Source organism: Zingiber officinale, chromosome 5A, assembly GCF_018446385.1.
Source record: "Zingiber officinale cultivar Zhangliang chromosome 5A, Zo_v1.1, whole genome shotgun sequence".
Classification (NCBI taxonomy): domain Eukaryota; kingdom Viridiplantae; phylum Streptophyta; class Magnoliopsida; order Zingiberales; family Zingiberaceae; genus Zingiber; species Zingiber officinale.
This window is the reverse complement of record NC_055994.1, coordinates 119,877,670-119,892,371: the sequence shown is the minus strand read 5'-3', so window position 1 is coordinate 119,892,371 and position 14,702 is coordinate 119,877,670. Positions and strand designations below refer to the sequence as shown.

General features: G+C 38.9%; 1 protein-coding gene and 1 non-coding gene across 2 annotated transcripts; one reads left to right on the top strand and one right to left on the bottom strand.

Moving 5' to 3' along the window:
• Nucleotides 1-7,400: 7,400 nt before the first annotated feature.
• Nucleotides 7,401-8,384, top strand: LOC121979938. The gene is made up of 2 exons (XM_042531912.1): nt 7,401-7,878; nt 8,074-8,384. Exons 1-2 carry the CDS (start codon nt 7,401-7,403, stop codon nt 8,382-8,384), a joined length of 789 nt encoding a protein of 262 aa, XP_042387846.1.
• On the bottom strand, nt 7,891-7,996 carry LOC121983632. Its single transcript, XR_006112654.1, has one exon. It is a non-coding gene; the product is annotated as a small nucleolar RNA R71 (small nucleolar RNA).
• Nucleotides 8,385-14,702: the final 6,318 nt, after the last annotated feature.

The window sequence follows — 14,702 nt, the reverse complement described above, 5'->3', positions numbered from 1 at the left end:
AATGGTATACACTTAGGCACATCTAATAGTATCCTCCCCATCGGAGTCACTGCTATTATTTGTGTGACCAAAATAAAACCAACTATTAATTTGTCAAAAAGATAAGTTGACAAGATAATAAAATTAAAACCCCTCTTACAATTGTCTGATTTTGTATACGTCCACACTATCGTGGCATACAAAATTTACGGTGTTTGAGGTAATTTTATTTGTCATAAAGTTTTTTTTGACAAGGTAATTAATGGGTAAAACCCTCCTCTTACAAATGTTTGAATTTGTATACGTCCACACTATTGTGGCATGCAAAATTCACAGTGTTTGAGGTGTTGGTGAATTTAAATAATATTGTTTGAGGAATCAATATTATTTTAAATTCAAAGTTTTGACCAAAATATTTGATCTAAGATAGGCCAACTATTAATTTTATTTGTCATAAAGTTAAGATGACGAGATAATAAAATTAATGGACAAAATCTCCTTTTGAATTTGTATACGTCCACACTATCGTGGCATACAAAATTCACGGGGATTTTAAAAGTGTTAGTCTTGACCAAATATTTTTGTGATTCTTAGGATTTAAAATGTTTGTTAATCCCCTAGTTGTTATACTATAGAAAAGACTTAGTAGTCCCAATTATAATGATCGGAAACAGGACTTGGATATTAAAGTAGACTGCCCTCTTAGAATTAAGAACAAAATAGGTGTATTTTATTCATTAGTTGATACATGTTTAGTGGTATTATGTACCAGTACCTGGTGTGTAGATACAGGAGCCACTGATCATGTCTGCAATTCATTGCAGGGGTTCCAGGAAACCCGATAACTATATGAAAGGTAAATCACCGTCTACATGGGCACTACTGCAAAAAGTTGTAGCTATTGCAATGGGAGATGCTTATCCTCTGATAGGAATAAAATATGGATTTTAGAAATTGTCTGTACGTACTAAGTTTAGAAAGAGCTTGTTTTCAGTTTCTAAACTATTAAAGAATAGATATTGTGTCTATTTTTGATAACAAAGTTGTTATCAAGAAAATAGAAAAGATATTTATTCTGGTACATTGGTTGACAATTTATAATCCAATAACTCTCATGATGCAATAAATGAAAATTGATAACACATCTTCTAACTTTAATAAGACAAAGAACCTTCAAAATGAACCAAACATATCTTTGGCATCTAAGGCTAGGTTATATTAACTTGAGTAGGATTCAAAGGATAATAATCGATGAACTCTTGGGTTCATTGGTAGAGGAAAATTTTCCAACTTGCGAGTCTTACTTGGAAGGAAAAATAACCAAGAAGCTTTTAAGTCTAAGGGGTTTGGAGCCAAAGATATATAGGAATAGGTTCATTTTGATTTGTGAAGACCTTTGACTATCCAGGCAAGAGGTTGTTTCGAATATTTCCTCTATTTTATAGACAACTATTTGAGATACGAATACATTTACTTGATGTGCCACAAGTCTAAGTGCTTTGATTAGTTCAAAGAGTACAAGGCTGATGCGGAGAAACGTCAAAGTAAAAGTATCAAGACACTACGGTGAGATCGTAGTGGCAAGTACCTCTTGGGAGAATTTAGAAGTCACTTATCAGAAGTTGGGATTCAATCCCAACTAACTGCACCTAGTACACCCCAACAGAATGGTGTAGTAGAAAGAAGGTATAGGACTCTTATGGAAATAAGTAGATTGATGATGAATTATTTACTAAATTTGTTTTAAGGATATACTGTGGAAATGGAAGTGAACATAGTACCTTCCAAGTCAGAACTCTCTACTCATATAGAATTGTTGAATAGGCGTAAGCCTATTTTGAAGCATATTTGGATTCGGGTAGTCCAACACATATGCTGAAGAGAGACAATGATAAGTTGGACAGGAATTCACTTATTTGTGGGTTATCCTAGTGAAACGAAAGTAGGTTTATAGTCTTAAAAATCAGAAGGACATTGTTAGCATCAATGACCGATTTTTAGAAAAGGACTATGTAACAAACCATAAGCCCATAAGTAAATTTGTTCTTAAGAAAGGGCATGTCTAATCTAGTACCAACTGTACAAGATGAAATATCACAAGAAACTGCAACACGTATCATAAATGATACACAGACAGTGGCTCATCGTAGTGGGAGAGTTGTCAAGCAAACATAAAAGATTCATGTTTTGGGAGAGTTTTTGGACTTGATCCCAAATGAACATGAGCCTGATCCCGGACATATGATGAAGCACTCCAAGATAAAGATGCAACATCTTGGTAAAGAGCAATGAATACAAAATTAGAATATATGTATTCTAATAAAATCTGGAAGCTTGTAGAACCACCAGATGGTGTAAAAGCCATTGGGTAAAAATAGGTCTACAATAGGAAAAGATGGATAGACAGGAAGGTGGAAACTTTCAAAGCAAGGCTTGATGAAAAAGGAAACTTTTTCACTAGCAGCCATGCTTAAGTCTATCTGGATTCTTTTATCTATTTGGCAAGTGGATGTCAAGACAACATTCCTTAATGGAAGTCTTGAAGAAATCATCCATATAAAGCAACCAGAAGGGTTCATTGCAAAGGGCAAAGAACATCTTGTGTGCAAGCTCAATCAGTCTATGGACTGAGGCAAAGCTTCAAGGTCTTGGAACATCCAGTTTATCAAAGTAATTCAGACCTATGGATTTATTTAGTAACCAGATAAGTCATGTGTATACAAAAAGTGTGATGGAAACGTGGTGGTATTTCTTGTACTATACGTAGATAACATTTTTTGTAGTTGAAAACAATATCAAAATATTGTCAAAAGTAAGGGTATGGTTGTCCAAACAATTCGATATGAAGGACTTGGGAGAATGTATATATTCTTGGGATCAAAGTAATAAGGGATCGCAAGAAAAGAATATTTTACTTATCCTAAGCTTCATATATCGAAAAATCCTTGCTTGTTTTAAGCATGCAAAACTCCAAGAAAGGTTTCTTACCTTTTTAGCATGGAGTAACTTTATCTAAAGAAATGTCTCCGTAGACATCAAAGAAGATAGAGGAAATGAAGGCAGTTCTTTATTCTTCGGCTGTCGGAAGCCTAATGTATGCTATGCACGAGATTAGAAATCTGTTTTGCCAAGGGCATAGTTAGAAGATATCAAAGTAACCCTAGACAAGGGTATTGGACTGCAGTAAAGCATATATTGAAGTACCTTAGAGGCACTAGAGATTATATGCTAGCTTACAAGGCAGTTAATTTGGTCCCTGTGGGTTACACGGATTTTGACTTCCAATCGGATAAGGACAATAATAAGTCAACCTCGAGGTTTTATGTTTACTTAAGAGGTAAAGTCATAACTATGGAAGAATGATAAGCATAGGTGTTTTTCTGGACTCCACCATAGAAGCTGAGTATATGGCAAGACTCTAAGGTAGCCATAAAAGCTGAATGACTCAATAACCTCAAGATAGACTTAGATATGATTTCTAGTTTGTCCAAAGATTATTACAATTTATTGTAATAATAGTGGTGCAGTAGCAAACTCGAAGAAACCATGAGTCTATAAGGTAAGTAAACACAATAGAGCGCAAGTACCACCCAATACGAGAAATCGTATAAACGAGGAGAAGTTGTTGCTGCCTAGATTGCATCAGATGATGACCTATAGATCTTCTCACTAAGGCTCTTAAGGCAAGAGTTTTTGATAGGCGTGTTGAAGGGTTGAATCAGATGTATGGCAGCAGATATGGCAGCTTAGTCTTTTAGTATAAGTGGGAGATTGTTAGGATGTATACTAAAAGTCTAGCTTTTGGTATAAACATTTATCTAGAAATAAGAATCACATTGGTCAAATGTCTACATTTATGATAAATGTAGTTGTTCAATTAATTTATATTGTAGATAACATAGTGTGTGGTGTCACACACAGAGGATCATGTTATCAGTACCTTATAAATTATAAACAGTAGCTCACGATCAAGATGGAAAGGAACAAACCATTGGAAGATCATAGTGTAATTAGGTATTAGTTTACCTTAACTATATAATTACACTAGTACACTTAGAGTGTATTGAGTAGGACCATTAGAGGTCGTTTCTTTTATACTGACTTTATAAAGGAACAAAGACCTCAGTTATTATGGAAGTGTGTGCTCTTAATCCTAATATAATAACAAGCACATATATTTAATATTTATTTCTTTAATTTATCAATGGGTGAGATTTAGTTTGATAAATCAATAAGCCCGATAAGTTGGGAAATGATATCACTTATAATGTGTGTTGTTGATTATAAAAGGAAACTGTGTCCTAGAAATCTAGGTTGGGAATGTCCCCAAGAGGAGCTCGTAAGAATTATCATGTTAAACCCTGCAGGTGGACTTAGTCCGACATGATGATAAGGTTGAGTGGTACTACTCTTGGACTAAGATATTAATTAAGTGAGTTGTCAGTAACTCATTTAATTAGTGGGCATTCATTATCTTAAACACAGGGAGACTAACACACTCATAATAAGAAGGAGCACAAAAATATAATTTGGGATTGGTGCGGTAGTTCAATAATAGTTCTCTAGTGGAATGAATTATTATTGATAAAATTAAGTTGTGTGTTCGGGGCGAATACGGGATGCTTAATTTTATCGGGAGACCAAAACCAATTCCTCCTCTCGATCCCTATCGTAGCCTCTTAATTATAGAGTACTATACCCACCTTCTTACCCATCCTATAGGGGTCGACCAAGCTAGCTTGGAGACCAAGCTAGGGCTGGCCATAGCTTGGTTCATGGGTGAATTCATGTGGCCGGCCCTAGCTTGAAATCAAGCTTAGGTGGCCGGCCCTATTAAAATAAAAAATAATTTTAATTTTAAAATTTTCTTATGTGGATAACATGATTTAAAAGAGAGTTTAAAAATTTAAATCTTTCCTTTTATAAGATTCTACAAAAGATTAAGAGAAGACCTAAATCTCTTTCCTTATTTGTAGATTAAAAGGTTGATTTTAATTTTGGTAAAAACTTTCCTTTTAATCATGTTCATGATTTAAAAGAAAGTTTAAAAATTAAAAAATTCTCTTTTATTTGTTTCTACAAAAGATTAAGAAAAGATTTGATATCTTTCCTTATTTGTAGATTGAAAGGAGATTTTAATTTTTAGAGATAACTTTCCTTTTTGGAAATTATCCACATGTTTAAAAGAAATATTTTAATTTATAAAATTTCCTTTTTATTAACCAATCATGGAGGGATAAAAATTATTAGAGAAATTTTTATAAATTTTCGGAAACAAATTAGGAAGTTTTAATTCTTGTTTTAATTAAACATTTCCTTGTTTTGGGGAGATAGTGGCCGACCAAATAATTTAGGAAAAGAAAATTGATTTTTAATTAATTAATTTTTCTTTTTCATGGCAAAGGAATTAAGGAAGTTTTTATTTAAATTTCCTTATTTGCCAAGGCCAAGGATTATAAAAGAGGGGGTAGAGGTGCCTTCAAAAATATACAACAACCTCTATTCTTTTTCTCCCTCTTTTCCTTGGTGGTGTGGACAGGCCCTTCCTTCTTCTCTTCTTCTTCTCTTTGTGGCCGAGCCTCTTCATGCTCTTGGAGTTTTAATTGGTGGCCGGATTCTAGCTTGGAGAAGAAGGAGAGAAAGCTTGCATCCCTTGGAGCTTGGTTGGTGGAAAAAGTTCTTCATCCTTTGGAAGTTTTTGCTTGGCCGAAACTTGAAGGAAAGAAGAAGAAGGTGCCTTGGTGGTTCTCATCTCGAAAGATCATTGCCCACACAATGTCCGAGGTTAGAAGAGGAATACGGTAGAAGATCAAGAGGTCATTAAAAGTTCACAAAGAAAGGTATAACTAGTAATTGTTTTCCGCATCATACTAGTTTTATTTCTTTGTAAAAATACCAAATACAAAAGGCATGTGATTCTAGGTTTCGAATTAGTTTTCAATATTGTGTTCTTTTGTTTTCTTTTCGAACTTGTGCTTCTATTGTTCTTTTTGGTTAACCTAGAGTTATTTAAGGAAATTAAATATTAACTTTCCTTAAAAGGATTTGTCTAGGCGGTGGTGGTTGTTCCCATATCCAAGAAGGTCATGTGCCTCGCCATGCAGTCCTAGAAGCCAAATTTGGAAATTAATATTTAATCAACTTTGTGACCTAGGTGATTTGGATCGAACGTGTTAATTTCCGCAGGAGATCCAAATCTAAACCTAAAAGAACATATAAGTTAAACTTGGGATCAAACGTGTTAAGTTCCGCAGACGATCCAAGTTTAATTTAAAAGAACACATAGTAGCTAGGAAAGGTTCAGATCTTATATAAAATTTTTGTACAGAGGAACCATTAGGTTTTCCAAGTAGCAACCAACACGTTCAGCAAACTTCCACCACCACATCGACTCCAGAAGCAGAGAGTTGGATCCGAAGGCCACTCTTCGACATCCGATAAGCATATTCCCTCTTACTTGCTGAGAATTATATGTTTGTCCATACTATATTTTCAGATATTTCTCTAGCATTTATGGAATAGATCCCTTGTTTTGGGATTAGGGAGTAGTCGTGGTACAGATTGATGTAAAACTCATATTGTGTTTATACTTGTTGGATAAACTTTCATGATTTGTTTCAATTGCTAATTGCTTACTTTTGATTGTGAAGAACTTGTTAGCTTCGTAGAGGATTACCTATAGACCGTATACCCGAGGGGCCCTAGTGATAGGGGTAACTCATTCACGGACATCTAGGATAGTTCCTTGAGAGAAAAGGAAAATTCTCCCCAAGGGAGCGAGAGACCAGGCTTAGCTTTACTCACTATTCTTAATTTACCAGGTAGAGTCATGTCCTCAAGATTTGCCGAGGTGCCCTAGTGACAGGGGTAAACCATGACAGGACTTCTTAGGGCATTACCCTATTCTGGTGTTTAAGAATACCCGCTTATCTTCTGCCAATAGCATGAATAAGGACAGTAAGAGTAAGATAAAACGAGACACATCAATGCTACCATGACGAAACCAACCCCTTAGAACTCCTCGTCACCAAGTGAATATTTCGACCTTGCGACTCTCGGCTCTCTCTCTCGACCTTTCTTTTTCCTTAGCTTATTCAGACCATTGGTAGTCTAGCTAACCATAAGTGAACGTTTGCTAGTGTTTATAGTCATTCCCTGTGGGATCGATATTTTTATTACTAACGACGAATCCGTGCACTTGCGGAAGCGGAATATGTTTTTAGCGTCGTTGCCAGGGACTACGTCCATAACACTAGCTAAGTCATATTGGATTAGACTAGGCTTTGTTTTCTTTATTCTCTACATATATATATAAAAAAAATCTACTAATAATAAAATATTTTCACTCTTCTTCCTTACTGCATTCATTTTTTTATTATTTCTTGTTGTCATATTTTCTATCTTGTTCTCTTTTCTTTTGCATGCGTAGAGTTAATCTTTCAGGACAGCTACTACCATTTGATCCAGAGATTGACAAGACCTTTCTGAGGAGAAGGAATTTACAGAAAGCTTTCCAAGCAGCAAAAGAATCCTCAGGAATAGTCGATAAACTGCTGAAAGATTATGCGACACCATATGCACGAGGGGTCCAATCCAGTATCACCCGACCACCCATCGATGCTAACAACTTTGAGATCAAGCCCGCAGTAATCCACATGGTCCAGCAAAATCAATTCGGAGGAGGACCATACAAAGACCCGAATCATCATCTAGAGTTGTTTTATGCAATTTGTGGCACGATGAAGGTGAATGAGGTTCCTCCAGAATCGGTGAGACTACTTTTTTTCGGATTTTCTCTGAAAGACAGGGCCAAGCAGTGGCTGAATTCTCTACCAGCAGATAGCATATCGTCTTGGGAGCAATGTGAGCAGAAATTCTTAGACAAGTTCTACCCTCCAAGTAAGATTGCCCACATGAGGAACCTGATTGCCAGCTTCAAGCAGATAGACTCAGAATTCCTATTTGAAGTCTGGGACCGATTCAAGAGCATGTTGAGATAGTGCCCCCATCATAGCCTTGAGAAGTGACTGGTTCTACACATCTTCTATAATGGAATAAATTATCACACGAAAGTATCATTGGATTCTGCGGCAGGAGGAGCACTGATGAAAAAAAGTCTTGATAAAGTCGAAGAGATAATAGAGAATGTGGCGCTAAACCACCATCAGTGGGCATCTGAAAGATCTAGCGGTGCTTTCTCAGGAAATCAGATGAAGGCGTCAAGGAAATTCGAGGTGGATGCATTCACACTCATATCTGCGAAGTTGGACGCCCTGACTAAGAAATTTGAAGCCATGGGTAGCAACACAGCTAATGTAATAGTTTGTGCTTGCGACATCTACGGAAGTGCGGACCATGCTCACGACACTTGCCCCCTTGGGCCAATGCAAGCACAGATAAACTAGCTTGAGCAATGCAATGCAATAACAAGCTACAATCAGAGGTAAAACAATCCATACTCCAACACATACAACCCTGGATAGAGGAACCACCCCAACTTTTTATACCAAAATAATCAGGACCAGGGGCCAGCACATCAGACCTACCAACCTGGACAGCAGACTCATCAACAGCAGCAACCTACACAGCTGTCTAGGATTGAAAAGATGCTTGAGGAAGCTCTCTCGGAGCAAAAGGAGATGAGGAGCGAGATCAAACAACTGACTCAGAGGCTGGAGAACTCAAAAAAACACCAGAAGATGCAAGATAGCCAGATAGCCTAGATAGCTTAGTCTGTCTCGAGAGCATAGGGTAGATTCCCAGGGAAACCATATTTAAATCCAGTGGAACATTGCAATCGCATTGAGCTGCGAAGCGAACATACTGTGGGAAATCCTCAAATCATGGCTCAGATGGAGCTTGACTCAGAAAAGGAACCCACTCCCCTAATGCCCAATTAGACGCAAAACAAGGATGGATAAGTGGTTACTAAAAAAATTGAAGAAGCTCTTCAGACTACTCTACAAAATCGCACGATTCCTTTTCCTCAGAAGCTTATAGCATCCCAAAGGGATGAAGAGTTCCATCGGTTTCTGAAAAAAGTCAAAGAGATTTGTGTTGAAGTACCATTGTTAGATGCACTGCACCAGATGCCGAAGTTCACAAAATTTTTAAAAGGAATCTTATCCAATAGAAGGCAGAAAGGCGACTTCGAGACTATAGCACTGATAAAGAATTGCAGCGCCCTCCTTATGGCGAATCCTCCACCCAAGCTTCAAGACCCAGGAAGTTTCTCCAAACCGTGCAAAATTGGTTCTGAACTTATACCAAGAGCTTTCTGTGACTTGAGAGCCAGTGTCAGCCTGCTCCCGTACTCTTTATCTAAGAAGCTGGGTTTCCAGAACATTAAATTGACCATGATGGCACTGCAACTAGCTAACCATTCATGTAGGTACCCGATGGGAATAGTGGAGGATGTGCCAGTTGAAGTAGGTGGATGCATAGTTCCTACAGATTTCATTATCTTGTACATGGAGGAAGATCCCAAGATACCGATCATCCTTGGAAGGTCATTCCTTGCCACGACTGGAGCCATCATCAATGTAAAAAGTCATAAGTTATCCTTGGAGATTGGCAAGGGAAAGATTGAATTTGATTTGTCCAATTCTTCCATATGCAACCCCTCTTCTCAGGAAAATTCTCACAAAATCAGCATATATAAAGAAGGGGAGTACGGTTTCTATGAGAGTTCCCCTCCAGCAAGCAGTAAGAAATACATCTGTCCAGCACGAGCAAAACTGAAGGCGTAGGCTGGAACATCAACCCTAGAAGGAGAGTCATCCTCTAACGGGTTCAGCCCACACTGACTGAAACGGGGTCGAGCTAAAGACCTAAAACAAGTGCTTCTTGGGAGGCAACTCAAGGGTTTTCTTTTCATTTTGATTTAATGTCTCGTCATCCATTTTATTTCCTTTTATTTCCTTAAGTAGATTCGGTCGAGTAGCATTACTTAATTCGTGTTCATTTTCAGGATATGCATAATCTCCACGAGCTGGTCGTGAGTGTTTCATGGGCGTTGAGGCATCAGAGGAGCCAAAACAACAAAGGACGAGTCATCCCGCGCTTAAAGGAGGTGGTCGTGCGACCCTGCATGACCGCGCGGAGCTTGCAGAGAAGCATAAGCCACTGGCCGTGCACCCTTGCACGGCCGTGTGGCTAGTGCAGAGAAGAGAAGGAAAGTAGTCGTGCCATTTGGCACGGTCGTGCAAGAGAGTCCAGAGAAGAGGAAGCCCTGGGTCATGCCATTCGGCACGGCCATGCGAGCCCGACCGAGGGGAGGAAAGAAGAGGTTGTGCCATTCAGCACGGTCGTGCAATCTGATCTAACCCAGCCGTGTCTATAAGACACGGTCGTGCCCCATCCCGTGCGGTGCCGCCTACTCCTTCCAAGAAACCCTAGCCTCTACCTTCTTCTCTCCCAAAACCCTTCCCCTCCCCAATTCACCTCATCTAACCCTAATTTCTCCCTCTAGAGTCCACTTTTCCTTAGATCTATATCTAGATCTAACACATTCCCAAGCCAAAACTTTGGAAAAAGAAGCTAATCCCCTATTCCTCCTCTCCCCTGCTCTTATCCTCAAGGACTTATCTCCATGGAATTCTAAGCTCACCATATTGCAGATCTTGAAGTGACTTCGTCGAGGAAGTGGTGGATCTGGAGAAGGAAATGCACCGGGAGGTGACAAAGGCAAAGGAAAAGCTTCATCATCAAAAGGCAAAGGGAAGAGGGTAGCATGCGACGAAGGTAACAAAAATATATTTAATATTATTTTTAGAAATCAAGATCAAAAAGCTAGACATGATAACCTAGTCACTAGGAAAATTGTATGCACGAAATATATGGATCCCGCCACTATGGATATGCTAGGAATTAGGGATGATATTGATTGGATGATTAGCTCTTTAGATTGGAATGATATAATGTACTGTCATGCACCAACTTACCCTCATCTAGTCCTTGAATTATTGAGTTCACTTGATGTTAAATATTCATCTGAAGAGGACTACATAGGGATCATAACTTTTAGGATGATGAACAAAGAAGTTCGGTGGACCTTTAATGATTTTAATGATTGTTTTGGTTTACCTAATGGAGGTGCCCGAGGATTTGATAGTGGGATTAGATGGAATGAATTTTGGAGGTCGATAACTGGATCGAATGACCCTTATAAACTCTCTAGAGCCAAGGCATCCCGCATGCAAAACCCGACCTTTAGATACATGCACCGAGTGATGAGCAAAACAATCTTTGATCGAGGAGATAGTGACGGGGTGATTAAAAAGATTGAACTCTATTCTCTTTAGGCAATGTTGAAGAAAGTTGATTTTGATTCCGGATTCCATTTCCTACAAACCTTAGTAAGGGAAGCTAGGGCATCTTCAGGGACAATTGTGTTTGGTGGATTGATTACTCCAATAGCACATAATTTAGGTTGTGAGCTCGATGGACTAGAGGTTATTTATGGTAATGACAAGATCGACATCGATTCTTGTCTTGCAATGAAGATGATTTGTCAGGATGAGAATGAGTTTGCCTTTCCTATGACCTTTGGTTTTCCTCTACCCCTTCCTTATCCCAAGCACACTTTAGTTCGCAATCCCGCGAATTGAGTGATCACGGATCTAGTTTCTGAGGATGTTCTCTCCACTGCAGACGACATTGATTACCACCATGAGCCTTCATCATCAGGTTTCCCGCAACCTTCCAGACATCCGGAACCTCCTAGGCACTCTTTTGCCTATGGCACGGGACCCTCTAGTTTTGATTTTTTTGACTTCCGTACCTCCTTAGAATCCCTTCATGAAAAGCAAAATGCCCAACAACAGTTGTTGGAGGGTTGCTTCAAGCTTTCTGACGACCAATTTAGGGAAGTGCGAGATCATTTTCAGTTCACTAGAGACTTCCATAGTCAGGTGACGGGGTTCGTACAGGATTATGAGGTGGACCAGGAGAGAATGAGGAACTTTATGGATGATATAGATATCACTCGACAACAAGTAGACACTTTGTATCAATATCATCAGCACATAGGTCATCTCCCTAGTTTTCCTAGATTTCCCCCGGGGCCAAATCAAGGACCTCCTTATCCCCCACCACCATATTGATTTCATCGGGGCGATGAAAAGTCTAAGTCTGGGGGGTGTTGTTGCACAACCTGAGTCTAGTTGAGAGTCTTTCTTTTGTTTTTACATATTTTATTTGCTTTCTTTTATCTGTCTAGTTAGTTTTATCTATTTGCATTTTATTTGTTTCTATTTGCACATTATTTGCATTTTCTTATATGTGGCATATTTGAGAACATCAACCGTCTACTTTTTCAGCCACTTGTCCAATAGCAAAATGTCTAGCATTTTCTTAGTTCATGAGTGGTCTAGATTGAATTAGTATGTTTAGTGTATCTCCTTTCTCTATCTTTAGTAGCATGAAATAAGCTAAGTATTGTACAGAGTTCGGTATAAGTTTTTGGCCTAACCTTAAGGATTTATTTTCACTACACTTAAGTACTTAAGCTTGCATGGTAGACATACTTTTGAAATAGTTATGATTCATCAAAATTGTTTAGTACTTATGTTCCCATGGTGATTCCTTATTTACATTTTGGTTACTGGATAACCTCGGATCATGGAAGCTCATTCGAAAAAAATCTAAATCCCAACATATGCATCGCGTGTTAATAAGTGCTACACCTCTATAGCACTATATAAAAAATAATAATAATAATAATAAATAAAATAAGGGATAAAAAATAGTTGTCGTGAGTGGAAACTAACAATTCATCCCTTTGAGATCGAGTTAGGTTACTGAGGAAATGAATGTTATGTTTCTCTTGATTCTGAGAAGTACCCTTTGAGACCTTGTATAATTTAAGGAAAATGAACCAAGTGTGTGGCAGGTAAGTGTATATCACTGGGAACATTAGGAACTCAATTGTATGACGATTTAACTAGGACAGAGAATAGAAACTTGAAGAGCTTGAGCTACTTTCTGCACCGAGTACAGAGGACTTATGTTTAAGCCATACTTAGGTTACTCCGCAATCATGCTTATCAGTGAAACTAGTTGATAGAGTTAGGCGAATGCACTAAGGATTATGAAACACTGCAGGATTTCATGAACATAGTTTGTAGCATTTTGCTTGAGGACAAGCAAAGGTTCAAGTATGGGGGTATGATGTGCGCAAATATTATGATCTTTTACGCATGTTTTAGTGCACATTCACTTGACTTATGCACATATATTCTTCACATGATCGCATCTTTTATCTTGTATTCATCATATCTATTGTTTTGTTCAGATATCTGCTCTTTGTTTGGTTTTATGTTGACAGAGAAGATTTTCAGAGCTTGAACAGAGAGTATTAATGCACCGGAACCAACCAGACAACACGGCCGTGCAACCCTGCATGGTCGTGTGGCCAAACAGGAGAGGAAGAGTACACGGTCGTGCAACCCTGCATGGCTGTGCTACTAAAACAGTAGCCAGTCAGCACACGACCGTGCAACCCTGCACGGCCGTGCCACCCTAGGCAGAGAAGAAGACCTGAACGGTCGTGCACCCCTGCATGGCCGTGCCCCAGGAGACAGAGCTTAGGGGCTACACGATCGTGCGACCCTGCACAGTCGTGCATCCACACTAGAACCGGAGAAGGGCACGACCGTGCCACCCTTACACAGTCGTGCCGCTGCGACCAAACCTTAGGCTATAAAAGGGTATTAACCCTTTTTGCCAAGGGGGGAGGCGAGTCGTCAGGGAGAAAAGGATCTTGGAGCAATTCTACACCATTTTGGACCGCCGTTCAGCGAACTTCCACCACCACATCGACTCCAGAAGCAGAGAGTTGGATCCGAAGGCCACTCTTTGACATCCGATAAGCATATTCCCTCTTACTTGCTGAGAATTATATGTTTGTCCATACTATATTTTCAGATATTTCTCTAGCATTCATGGAGTAGATCCCTTGTTATAGGATTAGGGAGTAGTCGTGGTACGGATTGATGTAAAACTCGTATTGTGTTTATACTTGTTGGATGAACTTTCATGCTTTATTTCAATTGCTAATTGCTTACTTTTGATTGTGAAGAACTTGTTAGCTTCGTAGAGGATTACCTCTAGATCGTATACCTGAGGGGCCCTAGTGACAGGGGTAACCCGTTCACGGACATCTAGGATAGTTCCTTGAGAGGAAAGGCAAATTCTCCCCAAGGGAGCGAGAGACCAGGCTTAGCTTTACTCACTATTCTTAATTTATCAGGTAGAGTCATGTCCTCAAGATTTGCAGGTGCCCTAGTGACAGGGGTAAACCGTGACAGGACTTCTTAGGGCATTACCTATTTTGGTGCTTAAGAATACTCGCTTATCTTCCGGCAATAGCATGAATAAGGACAGCGAGAGTAAGATAAAACGAGACACATCAATACTACCATGACGAAACCGACCCCTTAGAACTCCTCATCACCAAGTGAATATTTCGACCTTACGACTCTCGACTCTCTCTCTCGACCTTTCTTTTTCCTTAGCTTATTCAAGACCATTGGTAGTCTAGCTAACCATAAGTGAATGATTGCTAGTGTTTATAGCCAGTCCCTGTGGGATCGATATTTTTATTACTAACGACGAATTCGTGCACTTGCGGAAGCGTAACACTTTCCTTTTATCATATTTACTCTTTTTGTTCGGAGATCTGCTTTTGTGCATTTTCTATACACAGGAGTCGATTTTGGAGA

Coding starts and splice junctions, on each gene's coding strand:
- LOC121979938 (XM_042531912.1), top strand. CDS start 7,401: ATGCGTAGAGTTAATCTTTCAGGACAGCTACTACCATTTGATCCAGAG. Junction 7,879..8,073: donor AGACAAGTTCTACCCTCCAA/GTAAGATTGCCC, acceptor ATTCTGCGGCAG/GAGGAGCACTGATGAAAAAA.